The sequence below is a fragment of the Anser anser genome, assembly GCF_964211835.1.
Source record: "Anser anser genome assembly, chromosome: 5".
Classification (NCBI taxonomy): Eukaryota; Metazoa; Chordata; class Aves; order Anseriformes; family Anatidae; genus Anser; species Anser anser.
In genome coordinates, this window is record NC_139725.1 from 41,822,633 (window position 1) to 41,847,463 (window position 24,831).

The window sequence follows — 24,831 nt, forward strand, 5'->3', positions numbered from 1 at the left end:
ACCATCCTGTGTCATCAGCATTCTCATCCTAAACCCAAAATACCACACCATACCAGCTACTAGGAAGAAAATTAACTTTATCCCAGCCAAAACCAGGACAATAGTTAAGACAAATTTACAAAATAGTAATTGAACAACAGACACAAAATTATGCAATAGCTAATTTAAGAAAAAAAAATCATAAATGTGCTAGAGACCTCCTCGTGTATCTATTCTGTTCATGTTTTATTGCAAGTATGTGTAATACATGTATACTGCTTGCTGAAATAACGTGTAGTTATTTAATCTCTACTCAAAGTGACTGTATTCCTGAACTGGGTACACTGGGAGGAAGAGGAAAGGTTACAGTTCAGTCTGTATAAGATCTGAATTGTTGTATAGAGGTGTCTGTTTTTTTTCCAGTTGATTCTGTGAAGTGTGAGGTGACCTGTGAGGGTAGCATATTTGGTTTAAGTAAACTAAACCTGGTCCTTGGAAATTTGATCCTGCTTTTGCTGTGCTTCATGCATAGAGCAGGGTGTATACTTCAAACTGCACATACGAAGAATCACATTAGTTTCCCTGGAAATTCATTGAAAGGCTTTAGTGGATTGGAACAGTGCCTCTCAGTAGTTTTTTAGAAGCAAATCTGTAATTTTATGTCGTGTGTTTACAGAAGGAGAGGTTTTATTTTAATAAAATACTGATATATATATATATACACACATCTGCACATCATGAAAGTATTATGAAAGTATTTTGCCACTTTCGTACCTCCAACAGTACTAAAATCTTCCATGTTTTTTATTTTTAAAATCTGAACATATAGAAAACGCTTTCTGAGTTGTGATTCAGTGGAATCAGCTAAACCACTCCTACTGCGTACTGATTGTTTTCCTGTGAAGAAGGCCTAAAGCACTTCCTTACATCATAATTGAAATGACTGTATTTAATTTTAAAATCAAGTGTACTTTACAGTTGAACCACATAAACAAAACCACAAGCATTTTGACAATGTTCTGAATTTTAGTAAAAAAGAAAAATTAAGAGCTCTGAAAAAGTGATTTATTATAAAAATCCTACCATGTCTTTCATTAGAACATTGTGAATAGAGTCTTGTAATGCAAATACAAGTTTGGTTTGCTCTGTCTTTAAAAGTAATAAAAATAAATAATTTTATTACTGGATGAGTTCTATTGAAATTGGATATAACAAAATTTATTTTCAATATATATATATGTATTTAATAAGATGTTGTTTCTATTAAAATAGAAACTTTCTAAATAGTTGTGTTTTTTTTTTTTCTGGAAATGTTACCTCAAATTTTGTGAGAAGCACTATGATACCACATAACTTTAGAGATTTTATTCTATCAAAGTCTGTCACATGAAGCATGAAAACAGTTAAATACATCTGTAGCCCTTTTGAAAATATACCTTCTTTGTGAAGAGTTATCTCCCTTTTCCTATAGAAGCATAAAGTTGCATAGCTAAAATCACAGTTTTAGGTGAAGTGAAACAGTGTAAATTTTGCATTGTGTAATGTCTGTTCATTTCAGGACTTTAAAGAAGCAGCATTGCTTAGTCCAGACGATAGCAAGATCTTTCAAGCTATTGGAATCTGTTATCATAGGTAAGAGGTAGTTTTGTTTGATGCAGAGTAGAAAAATTAATTCCTGAACTCTATATGCCTATACCCCCTTTTATTTTGAGCAAACTGAGAACCAGGGGAGGAGAAAGTGGTAAAGAGGAATGCGGGAAAAAAAAAAAAAAAAAAAAAAGAAGTAACTGATATTAAAACCTTGTGGTATCAAGCAACCGTGTGTTCACGGCAGCATCAGAAGGAAATACTAGGATGATAAAACTGAATCAAGAGAAGGACTGAAGAACAAAGAATTATGAAAGAGAAACGTTAAGAAGAAGTTATTCCACACCCTTAGATGGAATGTGAAGTAGCTGTAAGATGTGTTGGTTTGTTCAGAATTAGTCAGTATGTGACTTCTGTTTAAATTGGCACCTTGTCCTTTAAAGTAAGGCAAAAACCTCAATTGTCAGTCTTGACTGAATTTTTTATTTTGAAGTTCTAAAGTGTTGTTTCATCAAGATGAGATTTATTTTGAAAGATTAAAGTATATCTGTTAAAACAGATATGAGTTGGAAGAAATAAGATGTGCATTAGTATTTTTAGTGTACTCATCATAGTGACACTTGGAGTCATTAGCTCCCATTTCACACAATCATAACCTGTGGTAAAAATGGAATTTTAATAGATCTCTCTATCTATTAGTCTAGTCTAATCTATTTTTTTTATAAAGTTATGCTGTTATGTATCAATCCAAAATATAAATTTCTGATGAGGCAGCTTAGAAGTGGATATATTCAGGATTCTAGCATCACAACTTCTTGTGTTACCATGCTTGTAGTTAAAGCACAACTGGCTCCAACTTTCACAATGTCTGAATGATGTAGAACTAGCACAGTAATGTCGAGTCCTGCTTCTAAGAACTGGGTATAAGATTTTTGTGTTCATGTCTATATTTACCTGTCAAAAGGAGTTACTGGTAACTGTAAAACTGAGCTAGTACAACCTGTTTTAAATGCATTTGGGATACTATTAACAGGATTGGGATGAAGCCCTAATTTGTTTTGCAACACGTGTTTTGCTTGAAAAAAACATTTGATTTACAACCCTTAAAATTATTTGTTAGATTAATCTATAATCTTTCCTCCTTTGGTAAAGAAATCAGGCTGTATTCAGGTGGATTCAAAACAGGTAGCTTACAGTCAAAAAATCTCTTACCTTTCAGTATTGTCTTGGTAAAATGAGTTTGTACTTTGACATGCTGAAATTTTTGCTTTGTATGTAAAGGCATTTATTAGCAATCATTGATGTATTTCAGGTATTCTGTTTACACTCAGTATACTGCACATGCATCAGATTTTATCTAAGAATGGAATTCCACATTTGGCCTACTCTTTGACCAGAATGGTCTGTCCTTAGTAGCCTGAATATCAGCCTTTTTACCCTGCAAGTGTAACATAGCTTGGATAAGTTCAAGAACTGGTATGAGTAGAAACAGAGAGAAGGCTTGTATTAGAGGCAGATGATTTATGGCTGAAACAGATGTGCCTGAGGAGATTGCCAAAAAACATGTTTGGTCATGACATTTGGACAGCATGAATGACTCCAATAAAGTCTATATTAGAATCTGACAAGTACAAATGGTGAAAAGGTGAAATCTTTGGCCACCAGAAGTTAAATGAGAGTTTTGCTGCTTTCTTCCTCAGGCCAAGGAATTTAAACTGAAGTTTGACTATCTTCATTCACTGTTACAATAACCATCAGGGAGCACATATAGAAACCAAACTTAAGAAAAAAAAAAGTGTCCCTTTCAGTCAGAATTCAACTATGTTCTGGAGGCATTATGGGATAGAGGATCTTGTTTATAATTTTTTAAACAGTAAACAGAGCAAATATTCACTAGTAGCTCTATTTTTAGACTTAATGAATTTGAAGAAGCTGTGAGATCATTTAACCAGGTTCTCAAACTAGAACCCATTTCTGTGGATGCCTATATTGGACGAGGAAATTCTTACATGGAAAATGGACACGAGGCTGGTCTTAAACTAGCGCAGAAAGATTTCCTGAAAGCAATTCACTTGAATCCAGTATGTACGAAAGCCAGAATTTGCTTAGGATACAACTTGCAGGTAATGCACCAAAATTCATTGTCAATACTACGGTTAATCAAACAAAATAAAGTTAATACTGTATGCATATATTTTTATAATGCAAAATGTAAAACAATCCATATACTAAGACATGTCTTAGTGTGCTTTTTGTTTTTAGGTAAATGGATAGACCATTATTTTCTTTTCACATTTGTACTGAAACTTGTTGCAGATATACTCTCAATTAATGACATAACAAGTAACCTTGTCTTTTATTTGCATCTGATAAAGGAACATTACGAATGTACATGTTCTGTGTGTATAAGCTGTTTACAGATGTAAAAGTGGCCAAAATATTAAATGTATATATATATTAAAAAAAAAAATCAATTTAAAACAATCTTATATGTTCCAGTTATCCAAAATAGTGTTAGAAAGTCTACTAAAATCCTTTGGAAAAATGACTTATATGTAATGATCACTGAAAAATGCTTAACTACATAAAATGTACTTCTGTATTAGCAAAAGGATATAAGATATGACTTGACAGTTTTTCTTCTTCTCTAATTCCTCTGATTTACTTACTGTGATTTATTATATCCAATTGTCTGAAATGTCTTGAATTGTCAAGAATCTTGCTGGGAATTATTTTTTGCCAATGTATATGTATATGAGAAACTAATGTCAGTGGCCTGTGTCAGGTCTATTTGCGCAGGAAGGACTAAGTTGGTGAGCAGGTAGGAATAAGACATGTAGAAATTGGACATCTCATGTTGCAGGAGGCAACCCAGAATGTTCACATACTGGCAGGTGCTTAATTTCTGTGAGGTCTAAATCTCACTAGGTACCTTTTCTTTACCCTGATTGTACCTTTGGGGCTTAAACATACACACAAGTGGAGAAGTATTTTGATTTGGATGTTTAGTCTTTCACCGTTGCTTAATCAATCTGTATACTAGATAAAATGTTTACACTTTGCCACAGTAAGAGCTGAAAATGTAAGGGGGGATTTTATCAATGTGTATAAATACTTAATGGAGGAACACAAAGAAAACGGAGCCAGGCTTTTCTTAATGGTGCTCAGTGATAAGACAGGAGGCACTAATTGAAATAAAGGAAAATCCACTTAAAAATTAGAAAAGTTTTTAGTATTTATTTATTTATTTATTTATTTTTTACTGTGAGCATGATCAAACATTGGAACTGATTACACATAGATGTTGTTGAGTCTTCATCTTTGGAGAAGTTCAAAATCCAACTGGACATGGTCATGGGCGACCCTGCTTTCAAAAGGGGGTTGGTCTAGGTGATTTTCAGAGATCCCTTCCAACTTCAAACATTCCGTGAATCTATGATATAGAAAAGATAATACTTGCAATTAAAACAGTTGTGGCTGATAGATTGAATTGCTGTAAAAACAATGAGTGTTGCCTACAAGATATTTGAAGTCTTTTTTTTTCTGTAATTTAGTTAACTGCATTTGTAAGTAAAAGCATTCTTCCATTTTCTGCTGTAATCGGGTCAATAGTAGGTTGTATTTTTTCTGAAATTTCCTAAGTTTCTTATTGTGCACATACTGCAATTCATTTTAGGCCCATGGAAAGCTTCAAAGAGCTTGGAACCAGTTTACAGTTGCCATTATTATTGATCCAAAGTGCTATGCTGCATATGATGGACGAGCTTCGGTCTGTCTTCAGATGGGTGAAAATTTTGCTGCATTTCAGGATATAAATGCTGCCTTAAAGGTAGGTCTTAGCTTAAAGTGATTTTACTAAAATTAAACTGGTTTTATGAAACCAGTCACTACTGTACAAGAACAATTGCCAGAAGGTGAATTTTAAAATAAAATTTTAAAAAGAAACGTATCATTTAAAAACAGAATAAATTACTGTATAAATGTGGATTTTCCGTGGATAAGAATGCATCTGGCATTTCCTTTCAGGTCACTACCACTGCTCCACTTCTAACAAATCGGGGTGTCATCAATCAGTTAATGGGGTATCTATCCTGTGCCATGAAGGACTATCAACAAGCAATTTCTGTTGACCCCAACTATGCATTAGCTTACTTCAGTGCAGCAAATATTTACTTCCATAATCATCAGTTTTCACAGGTAAGTCTTCAGTCTGTCTTTATACTCTCTTCAGAATACTTTTTTTTCCTTAACTCGAATAAATACTGTTGGTACAAATCTGTCTGAACGCACTTAAACTTTCTTACACTGAATTTCCTGGTCTTTTAATGGGAGATTAATCTGTAGCAATCAATAATAAGTAATTGCCCTACTATTATATATTTTAGCATTGAATATGTGAATATATATGTGAAGATATGAATATATGATCACCCAAACTCACAACCCCAGAAAGGTGCTTCTTGCTTTGTGATTCACATGAAATCAGTATACATTAATAAAACGCCATTGTTACAGCTGATATGTGATTGTTTCCTGTGATGATGGAAAAGCCTTCTGTAACATGCAAATAAGTTTATTTAAATTTGCTAAATACTCTGGTATCTGTCTCTATGAAACTTATGCTAAATGTTAGACACAATTATCACTCTTCTTATAAGAGAGAGCAGTGAAAGTGAGATACAAGTGTGCTCTCCTCAGCTGTCACTTTTGCTCAAGAAAGCAAGATCTCTCGAAATACTCAGATATTACTCTCTTGCTTTGTTTGTTCTTTCATATATAACAATCCAACAGTAGATTTAACATCGCACATATGAGTACATTTTCTTCTTGAGTTTCACCTAGCTGCCCAATGGCTTAGCCAAAAGTGTATCTTGAGATCTTGAGCAGCTTTACATAAATATCATAATAATTTAAATGACCAAGCTAAGATAGCAGCTGCACCATTCCCCATGTTACTGAACTGTGTATACACGTTATATGTATACATGTTAAAAACTGGTAGTCAAAACTTGGCCACTGGAAAGCACTGAACGTCAGGAGATCACTCTATCTAGATGAGGTCTCTGGATGGGAAAAATCTGCTCAGTGGAACAGAAGAGGCAAATAGGCAGTATTGTGTAGTTCTTGAAGCATGTCAACGAGTAGAATGCAGAAAGCTGTGACTGCAATTTTTTGTTTTCTAAGTGAGGTTGCTTGATTCATAAAGAACACTTTATTGAAAGGGGCTGGTGGGATCAAGTTGATAGCAGACAATTAAGTTACTGGGAGCTGAAGCGGAAGAACTAGTTAGCACACATGCAAACATCAGAGCAGCAGTGATGGTGATGTTCATTAGGGTCCTAGAGCTCCTACTTTGACAGCTGTCCTATGCTGTAACAGTGATATTAAGATGTTGAGAACTCTTCTTTAACAGATATGAATGAACTAACATTTATGACAGCTAGGATACACATCACAAAAGTTTGTAAAGAATTGTGGTACTAAAATTTCACTGACGTTAAGTAAGCTTCACCAACCCTAATTCCCATACATTAAATAAGTTTCCTGGATTCACTATAGCACCATTAGAAGGAAAATGAAAAGAATCTCATGCTGATGGACTTTAATCAAGAAGTCAGATCTTCTACCTGTTACCACAGTAACTTCAGGGTTTTAAATCACCTACTTCTGCTTAAATACAATATGCATCTTCAAATACAGAAGAGTTGGATTCTGAAACTCCTTTTGTGAGAGAATTTGAAATCTGCTTGAAGGCAAGGACCATTTATTTTTCTCTCTGTTAGAACGCCCCCACACTGATTTTTCCTTTGGCTTCCTGTCACACTTCATGGACACAGGCTCAGCCTTTTATTTGATTGGAACTTTATGGTCCAGCAGCTGTGGAAACACAGAACCGGTATGGATGCTTCAGCATGTTTTGTCTACTTTAATTAATCCTCTCCTAGAATTGCATCTGTAAACACTTTAGCAGTTCACATAATGAGGAATTCATCATGTACAGTACAGGCTTGGCATATAGTTTTAAACTGAGATTGTACTTCATACAGCACAAGAAATAAATGATGTAAGAAAACAATTTAATGTTCTTGTTTGTTTCTTTGAGTTAAATTCCTTGTTGCTCTTGAGCATAAGTTAGACTTGGGTCATACATTCTTAAGACTCCAAGATCAGTGCTCTGCATGTAGATTCTGCTGTGATCTTGTAATCTCTCTCTCTCTCTTTTTTTTTTTTCTTTTTACTGCATCTGGTATCATTCATCTATGAGTGGTCTTGTGCAGTCTATTCTTCCTCTTTCCTATGAAAAAAAATCTGTGATTCTTTACGCTATCTTCCAGAAGATGTTTGGTTATGGAGAAAGAAGTTCAAGAATAGGTGTCGCATTAAAAATCACTTTCTATGTTAATTCAAATTGACCTCAGTGCATAGCTCATTTCTTCTGTGCTATAATTACAATTCAGCATAAACAGGTATTCTTTTTTTTTCAAAAGTCTGTCTGTGTGGTTACTAACCCATTTGTGGATGTTGTGGGTCAACCCCGGTAGGCAGCTAAACCCTACGTAGACACTCGTTCAGTCCCCCTGAAGTGGAATGGAGAAGAGAATTGAAAGGGTAAAAGTGAGAAAACTTGTGAATTGAGATAAAAACAGTTTAATAGGTAAAGCAAAGGCTGTGTATACATGCAATGCAAAATAAAGAATTCATTCAATACTTCCCATTGGCAGATGTTTAACCATTTTCAGAAAAGCAGGACTTCATCATGCATAATGGTTACTTGGGAAGACAGACACAATAACTTCAAATGTCTTCCTCCTTTTCTGTAGCTTTTTGTTGTTTGAGCTTGATGATGTAAGGTCTGGACCCCTTTGATCAGCTGGGGTCAGCTGTTCTGGCTGTGTCACCTCCCAGCTTTTTGTGTATCCCCAGCCTACTTACTGGCAGGTCAGCGTGAGAAACAGAAAAGGCCTTGATGCTGTGTACATACTGTTCAGCAATAGCTAAAATGTTGGTGTGTTGTTAACAGAGTTTTGGTCACAAATCCAAAACATAGCACTGTATGAGCTACTATGAAGAAAAATTAACTCTATCCCAGCAAAAATGAATGCTGTGAATAAGCATAGGGGTGCTTTACTATGCACAAAGAATGTTAAACAGCATGAGTAAATATTCCTCAAATTTTAACAGTGTTTTTTATTTCCAATTCATGTCTTTTTTAGGCCTATTGCTATTATTCCAAGGTATTAAAGCTTGAGCCAAGAAATGAATCTGCTATTATGAATCGTGCTATTACAAATACAATATTAAAAAAATTCGAAGAAGCAAGAGAAGACTTTGAGAAGGCAGTTTGCCTCTGTCCATTCTCTGCAGCAGTTTATTTTAACAGGGCAAATTTCTATAATGGATTAAAGCAATATGAACAAGCTGAGAAAGACATTTCAACAGGTAATCTTAATTACCTGCTATGGTTGCCATTTGGAACCATACTAGCAATTATGATGATAAATTATCTGGTTTTATTTCACAATTCAGCAAGTATGTGTGTATTTTTGCTAGCGTATTTTTCTAGCTAGTTTGATAAGGTATTATGATGTGATTAAAAAGAGGAAGTTAAAGTAACATACTAATTAATTCCAGTCTTTTTTTTTTCATTCTTAGAACTAAAAATATGTAGATTAGAAGAAAAACTGTTTCATATAATGTGTCATATTAGCTGAACAGAGCCCCATTCTAAATGAAATTGTGGCAAGAAGTTGTGAGAAAATACAATACTTACCAAGTCTTGAAAAATTTAATTTGTGTATGTGTGTATTGAGAAGTCTAGGTGCTATGAAAATGGCATTCATGTAGCTTATTTCATATATAAGCAGAAATAAAATGTGTATGCTCATTGTAGAAGAAGTTTTAAAATAGTATTTGCTGGCTTAAGCTTTTGTACTGGGAATAGACATGGTTCATGGATAAGAGGAGCTGAATCAAACTCTTGTCTTGATCCTAGTAAAATACAAACTGTTTGTTCAGATTTAAAACAGCTGAGCTATGTTTTTTGCTTCTGTTGTCCTTGCTGCTAACACAAGATACAGCAACTATGGATACACAGACAACTTTTTCTCCCAGGAACTAACGCTATGTTTAGTTTGTATTAATTTTGTAGAACAAAACTTAGTAATATGACTTTGATTAGACATTTGATTGCACAGGTAGTGATCTTTCCAGAAAAATTAACTCTTTAGATTTTTTTTAAATTAGTTTACTTTTACTTTTTGAGATTTGTCAAAATAATCTTTGTTTTCATGATTAATATAATAATTGCATATTGGGTTTCATGAGTATTATTTTCATGCTATAACATAATGAAAATTGACTGAACCACTGAGATGATTGCTTTTCAACTAACTTTCTCTCTAAAACAGAATTATAAAACATCAGATTAAGCTTTCCAGCAATTATATAAATCCTTTTTTACATAATGGAGGAATTAAGAAAGGTATTGGGTACCTTGCCATGTCCACCATGGATGGTGGTAGGTTTTTTTACTGAGATTTTCCTCATGTTATAGAGGAAAGCATAGTTTCTGCTGATGGGGCAGAATTGAAATGGGATGCATAAATGGCATCAAAAAAGAAAAAAAAATCTGAAGAATAAATAGTATAACAAAGTTGCCTACCTTTTCATGTAAAATTAGTACAGGTAATGTATGTAGGTAATTAGTATATAAGTAATGCTTTTCTCTTGTGAAAGCATGTTTGGAGAAAAATTAGAACACTGACAACAACTTTGGGACCATGCTTCTCTTTATAATTATGTGGCAATGTGTAAAAAAAAGAAAAAAAAAAAAAGCCTAATAGTCTATTTCTTGTTTTTACAGCATTGGTAATTCAGCCTAGTGACGCCTTGATGTATAGACTTAGAGCTGATATTCGTGCTAAATTGGGTTTCAATAAAGAAGCTGTAGAAGACTACAAACAAGCAATCAGCATACAAGAACAGATTGCGTATGAAAATACATCAGTTCTATTTACAGATTTCTCAGACTTCTAATTAAAGAAGTCCAACATGCAAAGAAATATATCTTTATTTTTATATGTTTTACACACATTTTATTTTCCTAAATAATATAATTACCTTGATTCAATCCCAAACTAGCTGGACTTACAAGAATAGAATGCTGCATTTAATATTTATGAGTTATAGATTGTTCTTTATTTGTTAAAGAGAGAACTGTGTTGTACAGTAAATGAAGAACAGAGAAGTAGTAGTTATAAGCAAGAGGCTTCAATCGTACTGGTGACAGAATGAGAAGAGAGACAACTCCCTGGCCAGATGACGACTGGAGCGTTTGGCTACCAAACCTTCTAAGATGGCTACCAAATGCCTGTGACTGCTCACTAGACCTCACATTCTACCTTATCTCTTTCCAGTTCCCTGCCACTCACACTAGACATTGTGCAAGGTACACGTTACAGAGCATGAAAACTACTCCAGGAACTGAAATTTGAGAAGGTGATTCATTCTGAGAGCAAAAAATTGAGGTCATTTGCTTCCACTTAAATATGTTACACTGTCAGCTTGAAGAGGCATGTAAAAATGCATAAGTAATAGATCATATTTTTTTTGTTCTAAATTGTGAGAGTGAGCTTAAGAATAGGCTCTCATCTAAACATGGATATTGAAGTGTGAATCAGCGTGAACAAAATTTAAAAACTGTCAGTCCCTACCCTACCCAGCTGCTAAACTAAACCCTCCAAGTCTGGTATAACATGGTAAAGACAGCAAAAGGATGAAGCAAAAGAGATGTCTTTGTCTCAGAAAAGAGAAAAGAAGGAATCTTAAGGTCTCATTCAGAATGCAAACAGTACTGTGGATTCAGATGGTGAGAAGATTTTTAAAGGCACAAATGGTTCTTTAATGCCCAATCCCAGAGATATGGAAATTATAAGTGTATTTTTAGTTTAGATTTAGATATAAAATGCCAATTTACTTCTTGGCAGGTAAGGAAGAGCAGAGGAAAAGGGGAGGGGGAACTTCACCAAACAATAGACCTAACGCATACTGGTATGTGCCTGTAATTGCCTAATCCCCTGTATGTGCAATAATTTGTAGATAGAGAATAATCCAGAATAGATTCAAAGTAAATAATCTAATTCATATTAAAGGAACATTAAAGAATAATCATATAGGTTGGTTTAACTTTGTAACTGAAATAATTGTGTTTTATTTACTCTGAGTACTTAAAACAATGATATACTCTATTTCTGTATAGTCCCTGTTCTTGCAAACCTATATGGTGAATGTTTAGTCAATGTGATAGAGAGTGACTAGAAGTTTAGCTATGTTCTGCTAATTTTTTTCATTCGTAATATCACATTACATTATAAAAAATCCTATGCTTGTCACACTTATGATATTTGGGCTGGAAAAAAAATTACCATTGAAAGGAAATTCAGAGTATCACAACTAAGATAAGTTGATGGAGAAAAGCATTTGACTATATCCCTACTCTCCTTGATTGTTCTCTTATCTAGCTGTTTAATATCTAGGATGGTGACAGATCTAGCAAATGCAATGGTTGTCTGGAATAGATGAATCGTAGTCAAAATGCATAAAGGGTAGAAAAAGTTTACAAAACATTGCTTTTAATTTCTTTATTCATGATTAGTATCTCTGATGTTTAAAAAACAGAGTTTATAGATATAAGCACTAAATTAAAATATCTCTGGGTAATGTAGGATGTTTTTGCCTAGTATTATCATAGATGAAAACATATAGAATATTATGTCATAGCATTCATTATATCGTATTATTGTATACATTAGTGTGTTACTGGAAATCTGTTTGGAATAACAGTTTTTCTTGAAATTAAGTTAAAATATGTGACCATAGGATGATCGAAAATAAAATATATAAGTATAAATTTACAAGTGGCTATATTTCCATGCATGACTATCATGGTAGTTGATGCAAATTGGGGAATTATTTACCTAATATCCCGTATGTGCACAAATTCAAAGTTTGCTTGAACGATGGTGTCAGTGTGAGGCAAATACGTTTTTTTTTCCCCTTTCTCTTTCTCCACATGGTTCTTTCAGTGCTTTTTATTATCTGAAGAATTGTTTATTGATGAAATTGTTAAATTATTCATGATTCTGTGGCCTTTTCCTTTCTTTGACCTCCTTATGAATTACCTGCTGATGGGTTGTGAGATAGTGATACCCTCATCATGTATAGAGCATCATCAAAGTTAAATCAGAATGAAAAGAGGCCAAACCTTTCCCTTGGATCCTTTTCTTGCAGTAGTCACTATAGTGTTTTTTTTTTGTTTGTTTCTTAGCTTAGCACATCTTGAATATCAAACAGAAATGAACATTTATAAGACTTTTATCTTCACATTTAAAACCTGAAATGAAACACAGTCAGTTATGACTTGCTATTGGTAGAGTGACTTGACGTAAATGACATGGGCTATTGTCATTTACGAATTTTTCATCCGCTACACAATGCTAGGATGTGGGTGGTGGCCCACTGAATTTCCAATTTTATCATCTAGCACCACAATTTGCAATTCAGGGAGCATATTAGATGCTTCTGAAAAAGTGAAATGGATGAAGAATTTATTTCCATAATGTAACTTGTAAATTTCAAGTTGCATGATCAAAATTTACTGCTGTATTTGAAAAATAGATTACCAGCTCCTTTTTTTCTTGAAATCTGTCTTTCAAATTTTCTTTCTCAAGAGAAATTTTATATTTTCTAAAGCTTTTTAAAAGTTAGTGGAAATATTTTGTATAGTAGCACTTCTTTCATGTCTTTTTAGTAAAATAGATTGATAAGGTCATTAGTGACTTTAAGAATCACAGTTCCACTACATTACAATTGTATTTTACAGGCTGAACAGGATTATTATGGGTTTATTGCAGCCTGAACTTTGTTCAGCCCAGTATGGTAGGGTTGTTAAACTCTGAGAGTTCTTCCATTGTTAATTATAGATCCAGAAAATTTTCATAATTGGTATTATGAAAATTTTTGCTTCACAAAATCACTTTAAGAGAAGCTCTTGTCCCTTGTTATACAGTGGTATTAGTTCTTTCAGTATTTAAAATCTCTTTAATGGAGCTTAATTTTTTCTGTATTTTCTTTTATTCTTTTTCTAAAAAATCAATTTTATAGGCTGTAGTTTAATAAAACAGACTTACTAAGAAACCCCGGCTGCATTTGTTTGGAAATTGCTGCTGAGAAGACTTGTGTCTAGAAAGGCAAAATACATCAGCAGTGGAACATCTCTGTTGTTATCACATTTGTCAGTGTTACACTTTGTTGTTAAGACTTGCACTACTTGTAACCCCACTGAAATCTAGTTTACTAAACTAGTTTACCTGTGACTTCTGTGTTCCCATTTATGTCTTTCCATGGACAAAATGAAAAATCTATATACAAGTTTTATCTTTAGTTACTGGTAATTGTTCCAAATAAGAAATACAATTTCAAGAAAACTTGATATTGCTTTGATCATTATTTGTTCATTATGTTAGTAGAAACATAGCTCAGTTTATTGAAAAAGGAGGGCAGAAGAACAGATGTATTCTTATGAGCGCTGGTCAAGCAAGATTTACAGATTTATAGAACAAAACAAAATGTTTTCTCAGTCCCGATTCCATCTAAAATAATTAAATTTTATAGTAATGTTTAACTGTTACAATACAGTAGGATAAAGAACTTAATTTTATAACTGAAACAGAACTTTATTATGCAAACATAGCCCTATTCACCTAAAGGACTGAATCACCTGTTTTATTTCTCACTCTTTAAAATACTGATAATAAATATATTATTGGAAAACAGATAAGTGTTTGATTAGCAGAGAATACATTCAACCAAAACCCTCAGATCCCTTTCTGCAGGGCTGCTCTGCAGCTTCTTGTCCCCCAGTCCGTATGTATATCCAGGGTTGTCCCTTCCCAGCTGCAGACTCCAGCACTTACTCTCACTAAACTTTATGTCGTTGCTGATAGTCCAGCTCTCTAATTCGTTAAGAACTCTCTGCAAGGACTCTCTACCCTTGATGGAGTCAACAGCTCCTCCCAATTTAGTGTCATCTGCAAACTTAGTATGCCTTCAGGTCCTGCATCCATGTCATTTCTGAAAACATTGAAGAAGCCCTAAAATAGAGCCATGGGGAACCTCAGCAGTGACTGGCTGCCAGCCTGATGTAAACCGATGTACCCCGAGCACAACCCCTCACCAAATTGTTCATTCATATACAAATACAAATATGTATTTATCTGTAGAATGGACATTTTGTCCAGAAGGATGCTCTCCATATTGAAAGCTTTACTGAAATCCAAAAAGATTACATAACTGGCTTCCCTTAGTCAACCAGGTGGGTGACCTTGTCATAAAAGGAAATTGTTAGTTAAACAAGACTGCCCCCTTGTGAACCTGCGCTGGCTTTGACCAATGACTGCATTGTCTTTCAGGTGTTCAATAACTCCCAGAATAATCCCTATAATTTTACCAGGCACTGAAGTGAGACTGACAGGCCTGTAGTTACCAGGGTCTTCTTTCTTGTCCTTCTTGAAAATTGGAACAATATTTGCCAGCTTCCAGTTGACTAGAACTTCTCCAGATTCCCAAGACTGTTGAAAAATAATTGAGAGGCACTTCACGATGACATCAGCCAGCTCTCAGAGCACCCTGGGATGAACCGCATTGGGCCCCATAGACTTCTGTGCATCCAGATGGAGCAGCAAATCCCATACAAGTTCAGGATTGGCTGGGAGTTTATCATTACTGCATTCACAGTCCTCCAGCTCAGGACTCCAGCGGTCCCAGAGACCATCCTTGGTGTTGAAGACAGAAGTGAAGAAGGTATTAAATGTCTCTGCTTTGTCTATGTCCGTATTTGTGAGGTGATCATCCTCATCAGGAAACAGACCAATACTTTCTCTGGTCCTCCTTTTGTTGTTAACATATTAAAAAACAAACAGCAATTTTTTATTGTCCCATACATACTGTACTGGCCAGCTTCAACTCTAATTGAGCCTTGGCTGCATAAATTTTATCCCTACAATGGCAAACAGCATCTCTGTAGTCCTCCTATGTTGCCCAACCTCACTTCGAGTGGCCATACACTTTCTTCTACACTTTCACTTCTAAACTCTAGAAGAAGACCTCTGCTCAGCCAAGCTGACTTTCTGTCCCACCTGCCTCCAACATTTTAGAATTGCCTGTTCCAGTCCTCCTAAGAGGAGGAACTAACTAGTTCCCTGAGCCTCCTGAAGCCTGCTCTCCCCATACCCAGGGTTGAAGTTTTGGCGGCAGTTTTCCTCCTAACACCAAAGATTTTAAACTTGACTACTTCATGGTCAGTCTTCATGGTATTTGTATTTGGGGAAGTTTTTTGTTTGTTTGTTTTTTGTATGTTTTGCTGTCAACTTTTGTCTAAAGTTATTGATTAGGCTTTAGATTTATTGGACTAAATCTAACTTATTTTAATATTCAAGTCAGAAAACCTTTTAAATTGAAGCAGTCTATCTCCAGTATAATTATCTAGTTGCATAGAGAATGTCCCAGTTAGTGGCAGTGAGATGAGTAGCCTTTGAGAGAGCGGTAATGCGCTCAAATTTAGCAGTCTATTTTACAAAGTGTAAATAACAAATATAGTCTGATTTTCCCATGTCTCCAAATTTTCCACCTTTGTAAAATACATAGATAAAATTTACTTTAGCTTGAGCTACTTGTTATGTCTTTAATCTCAAACCAATGCTTGAGCATGAGCTTGTGTGGACACTAATTTAATTTGTATTTGAGTTGGTGGTGAACCAAACCTTGAATTGCAATATATATACATGCAGCCTGAGCAATTTCGTGAGGTATCAGGGAAAAGAATATACCAGAATAAATATGCTTGTGAAAAATCAGTGTGTGTGTGGGGAAAAAAAAAAAAAGAAAAAAGAAAGAAAAAGACAATATTTCAAGTAACCTTTTTCTGAGAGTTTACAAACTATGAATTTGACTAAGAGCACCAGCAGATGGCAGCCTGCAATCTGAAGTGGGAGAACTTCATTGCCTGATAGATCAACTACAGCTGCAGCTCCCTTTTCTGAGGAGGGATTACTCTGTGTTGGTATATTCTAGGTCTCTTGCCTAATTAACAGTATTGTTCTCACTTCCTTTTTGATATGTTATGCACAATTATTTAACAATAAAACAATATATGAGATTATTCTACCTCAAGAGGGCTGAAGTAATATATAACTGGTTTAGAACTTGAACATTATAATGGAAACATATAAATATTTGAACACATGCACAACTGTACATGTGGCTATATGTGTGCATGCACACACAGTAACGCAGTTAATAAGCAGAACAAGCCTTGAATAACAACTCCTTTCATGTGCTCATTTTTTCTCTCCTGGCTTTGACGTATTTTTCTACAAAATGGAGTATTCGGAAAAGGGAGGCAAACTGTGTGGAACCTTTTAACTGCTCCCAGCAGTTACATTTTACAGCATATTTCTTTTTGTTCACTATACCTAGTCAGTAAAATCTTTTTCTTGCAAAGGGAAAAGGCTTATCATTGTTCTCTGTTGGAATTCAAAGAGAAAAGCTAAAAAAAAAAAAAAAAAAAAAGTGGTGGCCTTTTTTTTCCCCCATGGACACAACGTTTTGTTTGAGGTGGCAAGTGGAAAAGGCAAAGTGCTTTCTCCCTGAGAGAAAACAAACAAACAAGCTTAGAGTAGCAACCAGAGGTTGTGACCTTCCAGAGCAAGTGTTTTTCAACTCTAATAAAAGGAAAGCTGGCATTGGGCATTTTCAGAGTTGCAAGCTTGGTTTCTTTACTGGGTGACTGTTAATTGAATTGCAGTCTCATATTGCTTTGCAATTAGATACACACATACATACAATGACCATTAAAAGCCTGATTCAGAATTCATTAAATTCAGTGAAAAGCAGGAGCTTCACTATGTTTTAAGTCAAATCTACAAGTTACAGAAAAATGACAAATGCTCCCTTGCTGTTACCTTTTCCCATGTTTATGGAAACTAGAGTGGTCTGATTTGACCTTTCATTGGAATAAAACAGTGATATTTATCAGGTTTTTCTGACCTGACTGACAGTGATGCAGTGTCGCAAATAGCTTATTTGAAACTCCTAAAATATAAATTTATAGCATGCAAACAACTTTATGTTGTGCAAAATGGCTTTATCAAGTAGTGTGTGCAACTACCTTTAGTGGTCTCTTAAGCATAGTGTTTATTAATGTTGTTCTCATGTGAAGATAATATGCAAAGTTCTCAATGCAATACATGCACTGGAAATGCATATGCTATTTTACTTGAGAGTAGCTTCCCCAATCACACCAGTGTGGCGTAGAAGAGCTCATCATGTACTAAGTTTAAATCCTTTATTAGCTGGATGTTTCCTGTATTACTTCTAGAAAGAAAAGTCTGATACCTATATAAATGGATGAAAAACATATCTTGGGCATGGCAGAACAGGGTTCTGCTGCTCTTAGTGATACCCTTTCCCCCCAAATGGCAGATGACAATGAACGTTGGAGCTATTCTATATGGCCCTCACCCATATCTCTACTTACTGAGCCATTTTTGATGATTTTCCTCTATCTGCGTTTTCCCAGACTTCATATCAATGTTTTCTCCATATAAAGCTTGATGAGAAATTCTACTAAGGTCAGGTCTGTGTATTTAACTCTGGGCTTTCTGACTGGTTTACTCATTGTGAGATAAATTCTAATTTCTTGTTTGCAAAATGAAACTTGTAATGCACTCTTCCATGGCTTGCCATTGTCCTATTCTCACGGAACTGTGGAATAGTGGAATATTAACTAGGTCTGTAGGAGTCTGCATAGTCTTCATAGCCAGTCTCCATCAGGGCAGAGTTCAAAAAGCACAGCTAAGACACCGTTTGTACTTACTTAAAAAGTGAGAATAGTATGTTATTTGTATTTGTTAGTAACCTTTTTCATTGGCCCTAATTTACATGCTGATGAGTCTGAAAAGTTTATCTATGCAGTTATCAACTATAATTGCGATTTAGTGAGGAATACATACACTAGTCTTTAAATAACTAGTTGCCTTAAAGAGAAAGTGAAAATTACTTACATAAAGGCTTTCCAAATAGTACTTTAACTCTGATTAGAGCAATTCAGAAGCCATGGAGTAAAGAAAGAAAACCTTCGTCATTGAAGCCTAGCTTGTTAGTTACTAAGCTGAGTATCAAGTGGAACAAATATGTTAAAGTAGTATCAATAGGTAGCTAATTAGTTCAAGAACCATTACCCTCTTTTCTAATAATCGCATTATCTAACATGCCAGCCTTCCCACCTGGTTGTTTTCACGAACACACAGGGAGAAAGTATATTTTATTTTCTAGCATTGCTGTGAACTTGCTGCCTTTCTTAATCTCATTAAGCAATAGTGTATATTTCTGTATCAAGGGACACTGCAAATTGTCAGTTTTAAAAATATAAATGTGAAACTTCTGGTGCATATATATATGTATAAAGTAATCAGGACAGGTGAATAAGAAATGGGTAGGAGACAGAGGATTGTTTCTGTGGAGATATAAATCCCACATCAAATTAATCATGCCAAGCAATGTGTGCTGTATTTATGCAATCAACTTTTTTTCAGCTGTTGCTCTCCGTCTCAGTATGGGGTTCTTGCTTTCACGGCTTTGCAGAGGTTTTTGTAAAAGTTCTGTGTCTGTGCAAAGGGATCCTAATAGCCCTATTTCTGATCAGAAGAGGCTATCCTTTGCTGCAGATGTTGTAGAGCACAGCAGGTAATTATTTTCTAAAGGCTTAAATGGGCTGCAACTCCTTGTGTAGCTGGTGTGCTAAGATAGGGCTGGAGGTGACTGCAGAAAGTCAGGGATGGGGCTGCGGTGTGCGGCATTGCAGACATCCCAGGTGATGATGTGGCACTTGCTTGCTTCTAGTGGTTACTGTGGTATTGCCAGCTTTTAACACCCAAGTCATACCTCACCATGTCTGGCAAACTGCAGACTCTGTTTTTTGCTCTCTTTTCTACATACCTTTGCAGATAACCCAGTTATCTGGGTTTTGGGAGTGTGAAAGTCCACAATATTGAGACATAATGATGCAGTTGCATTCATAATGGAACCACAGCTCTGGAAAGGCACTTGAAATCCTGAGCCCTTAGCACTTCTCTTAGACTTCTCTGAAACATTTTAGAGTGTATTCTGGGAGAATATCTGTCCATTCCTGGCCATCGGCAGACATGCTCTTACCTCATCAGCTCAGTAAACTAAAGCACTTCCAGCATGGCTTGGCATGGCATGGCACAGTAATCTAAAGGTTCTGCCCCAAACAGAAGGGGGACACAGATTACTCAGGACTTGTTCCATTTGCTGGTGGCCCTGGAGCACTTATATTGGGAAAGGCAAGGGAATGCAAAGGAAAAAACACAAGTGGAATGTCAACTTGAGGAAGTGGTAACATACCTTTGATGAGATTGTGCAGGCTCTGTGCAGAAATGTTGGGTTATGATGGCTGATGAGGATATTAATAAGTATCAATTTGACTGGAACAGGATTGCAAACTCTGAATGGTGGGGCTAGGCAGACCAGCAGAATGGAGAGGAAGACAACATTTAGTGGCACATACAATGCTTATGTTCTGAGATATACAGGTCAGTGAGGCAATCATGCCTGTCTAGATGCAGGTGGCTACTTCTTCCTGAAACTTGACTATAATGAATACCTACACACACTCTTTCTCTTTCCCCATCTTTTTTGTCCTGTGGTGATTTCTCTGCTATTCATTATGCCATGGCAAAATTTTTGTGTAAAATAACATCCTCTTACAGCATTCAAAATTATTGAGGTCTTCTCAAATATTGCAGAAATGGGAACTAGACCTGGATAGATGAGCAGAGCTGGCTATTCTAGAAATGCTGGCAGTATTTTCGGTCAGTTGCCAGGAATGAAGACAAGTTGTAGAGCAGCCAGCTCAGTCCAGCCAGGGGGTTCATGGCAACGGCAGCTCCCTAGCTCTGGTTATTAGTTCCTCCCCAAACTTTTGGAAAATAACAACAGATGGATTACTTGTTTAGAACACACAAGGAAGCCAGCAGTAGAGCAGAGCCAACTGTGCTGATATCCCAACCATTCCCTAATGATCCATTAGTCCTGTGACTGCTGTGACTCTGTATTGTCAAGTAGGAATGACAAAATGCAGTCCAACATGAATGGTGAAGCTTTCCTGCCTTCTGTTCTGGAACACAGTTGCCAGGATTTCCCAAAACAAATTTTCTTTAAATGAAATATAATTAAAAAATTAAACTGTGGAGCTTAAAATGAGAATTTTCTGCATGTTCTCTGAGAAAGAAGGGAAAAAGGACAGATCAAGTCCCTGTGAAAATGAGATAATAATAATTAATTTAAAATAATTTTTCAAAAGTCATTGAATGGATTAGTTAATTAATTTTCACTTTCAAAAGTAATGTATATACACATTTAGGTACTGTAAAATATTCTAGTTGGGCACTATCTGCATGTTTAGGTGTCCATATAAATCTGAAAATCTGTTATGTAGCTGATTGCTAATTTAACTTTTGCTGAAATACAATGTGATTAGTGTTAATCAGAAAATTTTCACAGAAGGTTTTTCTATTAAAAATGTTGTTTTTGTTAAACTCAGATATTTAGTGGAAGCATGCCCATGTCACTGAATTCTTGTTTAGACAGAAGCCCAGCAAAATAAAACATTCAGTTTCCTTTCTATTTTGATGTTTACAGAACAGAATGCTTTGACTTTGCATTGAAACAGTTATTTTCTGATTTGAGAAGTTGTATTTTACTTTATGAAAAAAATAGAAAGGAATATAAATGAGTTAATAACATTTTAATTAGTTTAAAAGAAAGTCTTCATCTACCAAAAGTGAAATTTCGTTTGGAATATTGGTTCTAAAGAGGGCTTAGATTTCTTCTCTGAACTGTAGAAAGCTTTAAGATTAATTTTATTTTCCATAAAAACAAAAAGTATAGATCTTATCTCAATCAATGTGGGACTATTCTCTTTGGAAAATTTCATCCAAACCTGAGTTTTTTCTTGTGCCATATTCCCAATCAGCAATAAATGTTTTAGTCTTCCTGACTGTTTTCTGAATGATTTTGAGGGCTTTGATTTATGTCTAAAATCTATTAGCAATATTTAGAATTACAAGTTTTTACTGCTTGTGTTTTTCTGTGTGCTTTATTTTATTTTATTTTACTTATTTAATTTTTCCTCTGGAGCAGAACATTGCTGTGGTGAAAGAAAGAAATTAAAGTAAAACCTTGTGTGAAGTTTGAGAAAGCTCCTTCTTTTTTTCCCTCTCATCCTCATGTTTTAGTTCTCTGGGCTTTTGATGTAGATGGTTGTCTTCAGATGCAAGCATAAGCTCAAGCTCCAAGCTAACAAGGACAAGTAACTGCAGTGAGTAGGAAAGAAATATCATAAATGAGTTTATCTGGGAAAAAAAAAAAAAAAAAAGACAGCGACAGGAACAATTAAAACAGTAAGAATCTTACTTCATAGGGAGAAATATCTATGGGGTGTGAAAACAAACTAATAGAGTTTAGATAAACACGTATTTTTATAGTGATGAAAATATTTTTATTTATGAACATTAGAAAAAATGCTTCAGAATATAGCATGGTTGTTTTCCCTCTTGATTGAATTTTGCATGCATTATTTCAGTTGCAGTTAGTATTAAGATTTGATTAAGATTTGGCAAAGAACAATTTAGAGTATTTACATAGCTTTCATTTCTTCAGTGCAACATAGTTTTCTTGAAATTAATGAAAGTCTAAGTCATTACATTCATAAATGATGATTGCAAAGAAGACCAATGTTACTGCATGCTGTGGGTTGCACTGAAGGCTGGTGTTTGCACCTCATTTTTTGTGCCATAATTTAGTAAGATTTCTAACACAGAAATAATGCATTCAGCTTTTGTAAACAAGTAACTGATGCAGACAGACAGAGTGAATATAAATATTTTTGTAAGACCAGGTGTGGATTTACTGAGGAGAGCATTAGTGGGGCTGGAGCAAGTACACATGGCCAACTCAAGTCCCCACTTAACTCAAACAAACACAGAGTCCTATAATGCTCCTGTCCCAGCAGCTTGGTTCAAATCCAGTGCAATGTAAGCTGTGATAGTTATAGGATGACTGCTGTATGGTCATATCATGTATCTCCTTGTTCCCTGCTCCTCAGCACTCTGAGAGAAGCGTGAAGGCAGAAGTAACAAACACAAGCTAGATCCTTGCACATGTGATGACACGTGCTTTGGTAAGCTCTTGGACCTGGAGTTGTGAGGGGGCAGGATAAAGAACCAAAGGCTTTGGAAACCACTGTCTGAGAGATAGCAGAGCTGATTTTAGAAATACCAGCTGGCCTCGGCCACCTCATGCAGACCCTCCCACACTGTGCTTCCTGGCACTGTGTGAGTGTGGCGCATGAGTCTGCACAAAGTACCTGGGATCAGCTCTGCTTCTGCCACTAAATTGGACACAGACAATGTTAAGTAGTCCTTTAATCAAATAACAGTTTTGTAAATGATGTTATGTTATATGAGAGGTCAGATTTTAACCTTTCCTGTAGAATAAAATAAGGCATTATCATTTTTATGTGCAGGTCTATGTATTTTATGCATTCTGTAAAATGATTGTCAAGGGTAAGGTTTTCAAAGCCATTTAGGAGGCATTAATTTTAATGAGTGAATAGTGCTTGCCCTGGATAGCTGTTCAAAGCTGACAGGTTCTTTTTAGATGCTATAGACTTTGTGAGGGGCAGAATCAGTGGTGCTTGGTGATCACTGGGGATTTTACTTCCTTTAGTAAATTGGGTGCAGACACTGGATGCTGGGGTTGTTATCAAAGTTATTTAACTTCGTCTCTGCCATTCTTTTCAGTGTTTGCTTTTCACTTCATTGTAGTTATACAATATTACCATTTCTGTATGGTCTGACTATCCACAACCACTAACATGAAAATTTATGCCCACAGTACCTCTACTGCAATTTTTATAAATGTTTTCATTTGCTGTGTTAATTTTCTCAAGGAACTATGAATGTTCATGCATAATTGTAAAAAGACTGGGAACAGAAACAATACCAGATAATAAGCTTATTTTAGGTTGTTCACTGCAAAATAACTAATCAAATAACATAGCATGACAATTGTCATTTGGATGTTTAACATAATTACATAAATCAAGTCTGTTTTTCTGAAGTTTATGAGAACATTGTCTGACAATCATTTCAGTAGAGACTATTTAAGATTCAATGTCTATTCAATGTTCTATTATATATAATAGAAATATAATAGAAATATAATAGAAAAAACAAACGTGCTTTCAGAATTTCCATACCCATTCTTAAATCCTGCTTATTTGTGTGTACGTCACTGTTTATTTGGTGAATGACTTTCACAGAAGATTAAGATATTACTCTTATGATACCTGATTAACTTTTTGAAATACATAAGATTAACTCCTATGTTCTCGGATAATTCCACTAACTTGAGGGAGTGATTTTCAATGTAATGACAGATCTACAACAGAGTAGACTGGAAGTTTCTTGAAAGTGTAAATTTGTCTGGATGACTCAAAAAGGTCAGGCATACAAAACCTTAGAATGCTTCAGAACGAATGAATTTACCAAAGCATTTGTATACTCTTCTACTCTTTCTTTCACTGAATTTTCAGGGTTTATGTTGTTATCGGTGTTGTTTGTTTGTTTGTTTGTTTGTTTCCTTTTTTTTTTGGGGGGGAGGGGGGGTTGTTTTGATTCCTTATGCTTATGCCATGAGATGTAGCAAAAATTCTTTCTGAAGCTAATTTCTGTTTTTCATTAAGCTTGTTGTATTACCTAGCAGCTTCTTCCATATTAGTGAGGATTTGGGGAAATCCACTAGTGCACTAATTAGGTGGAAATTGGAGTTCTTAGTATTTAATACATCTGCCATGAACAGTGCCTGGAACATTACTGATTCATAGTCTTGCATTTTCTTATTTCCAGCCTTTCCATGTAAGAGTCTCTACCTTTACAGAGAACAAAAAGAATTGTGGGGAATTACAGTTTTATGTGCAATTCAGTAAATGTGTTATTTGTGTGCTGTACAATAGGAAATTTCGTCTTTGGAAGCTGAATGCAGTATTCTTCCAAATCTTCCAAGTTTTCAGGTGTTGTAAGTAGATACAATGGAATAGGCATCCCTTGAAATGTGGGCTTCCTT

The 24,831-nt window shown here is 35.2% G+C and overlaps 1 protein-coding gene across 14 annotated transcripts in view; it reads left to right on the plus strand.

Moving 5' to 3' along the window:
• TTC6 (tetratricopeptide repeat domain 6) overlaps positions 1-11,675 on the plus strand; it is a 71,964-nt gene extending 60,289 nt beyond the window's left edge. For 10 of the 14 annotated variants that reach the window (XM_083837751.1, XM_083837758.1, XM_083837748.1 and 7 more), the window contains 6 exons: positions 1,538-1,611; positions 3,479-3,689; positions 5,243-5,395; positions 5,593-5,763; positions 8,781-9,006; positions 10,430-11,616. In XM_083837751.1, the coding sequence (XP_083693877.1) occupies positions 1,538-1,611; positions 3,479-3,689; positions 5,243-5,395; positions 5,593-5,763; positions 8,781-9,006; positions 10,430-10,602 (1,008 nt within the window). In that variant the 3' untranslated portion in view covers positions 10,603-11,616. Of the gene's footprint in view, positions 1-1,537; positions 1,612-3,478; positions 3,690-5,242; positions 5,396-5,592; positions 5,764-7,349; positions 7,463-8,780; positions 9,007-10,429 lie in introns of those variants that run through there. The other 4 variants (XM_083837753.1, XM_083837749.1, XM_083837750.1 and 1 more) reach the window with 4 other exon arrangements.
• Positions 11,676-24,831: the final 13,156 nt, after the last annotated feature.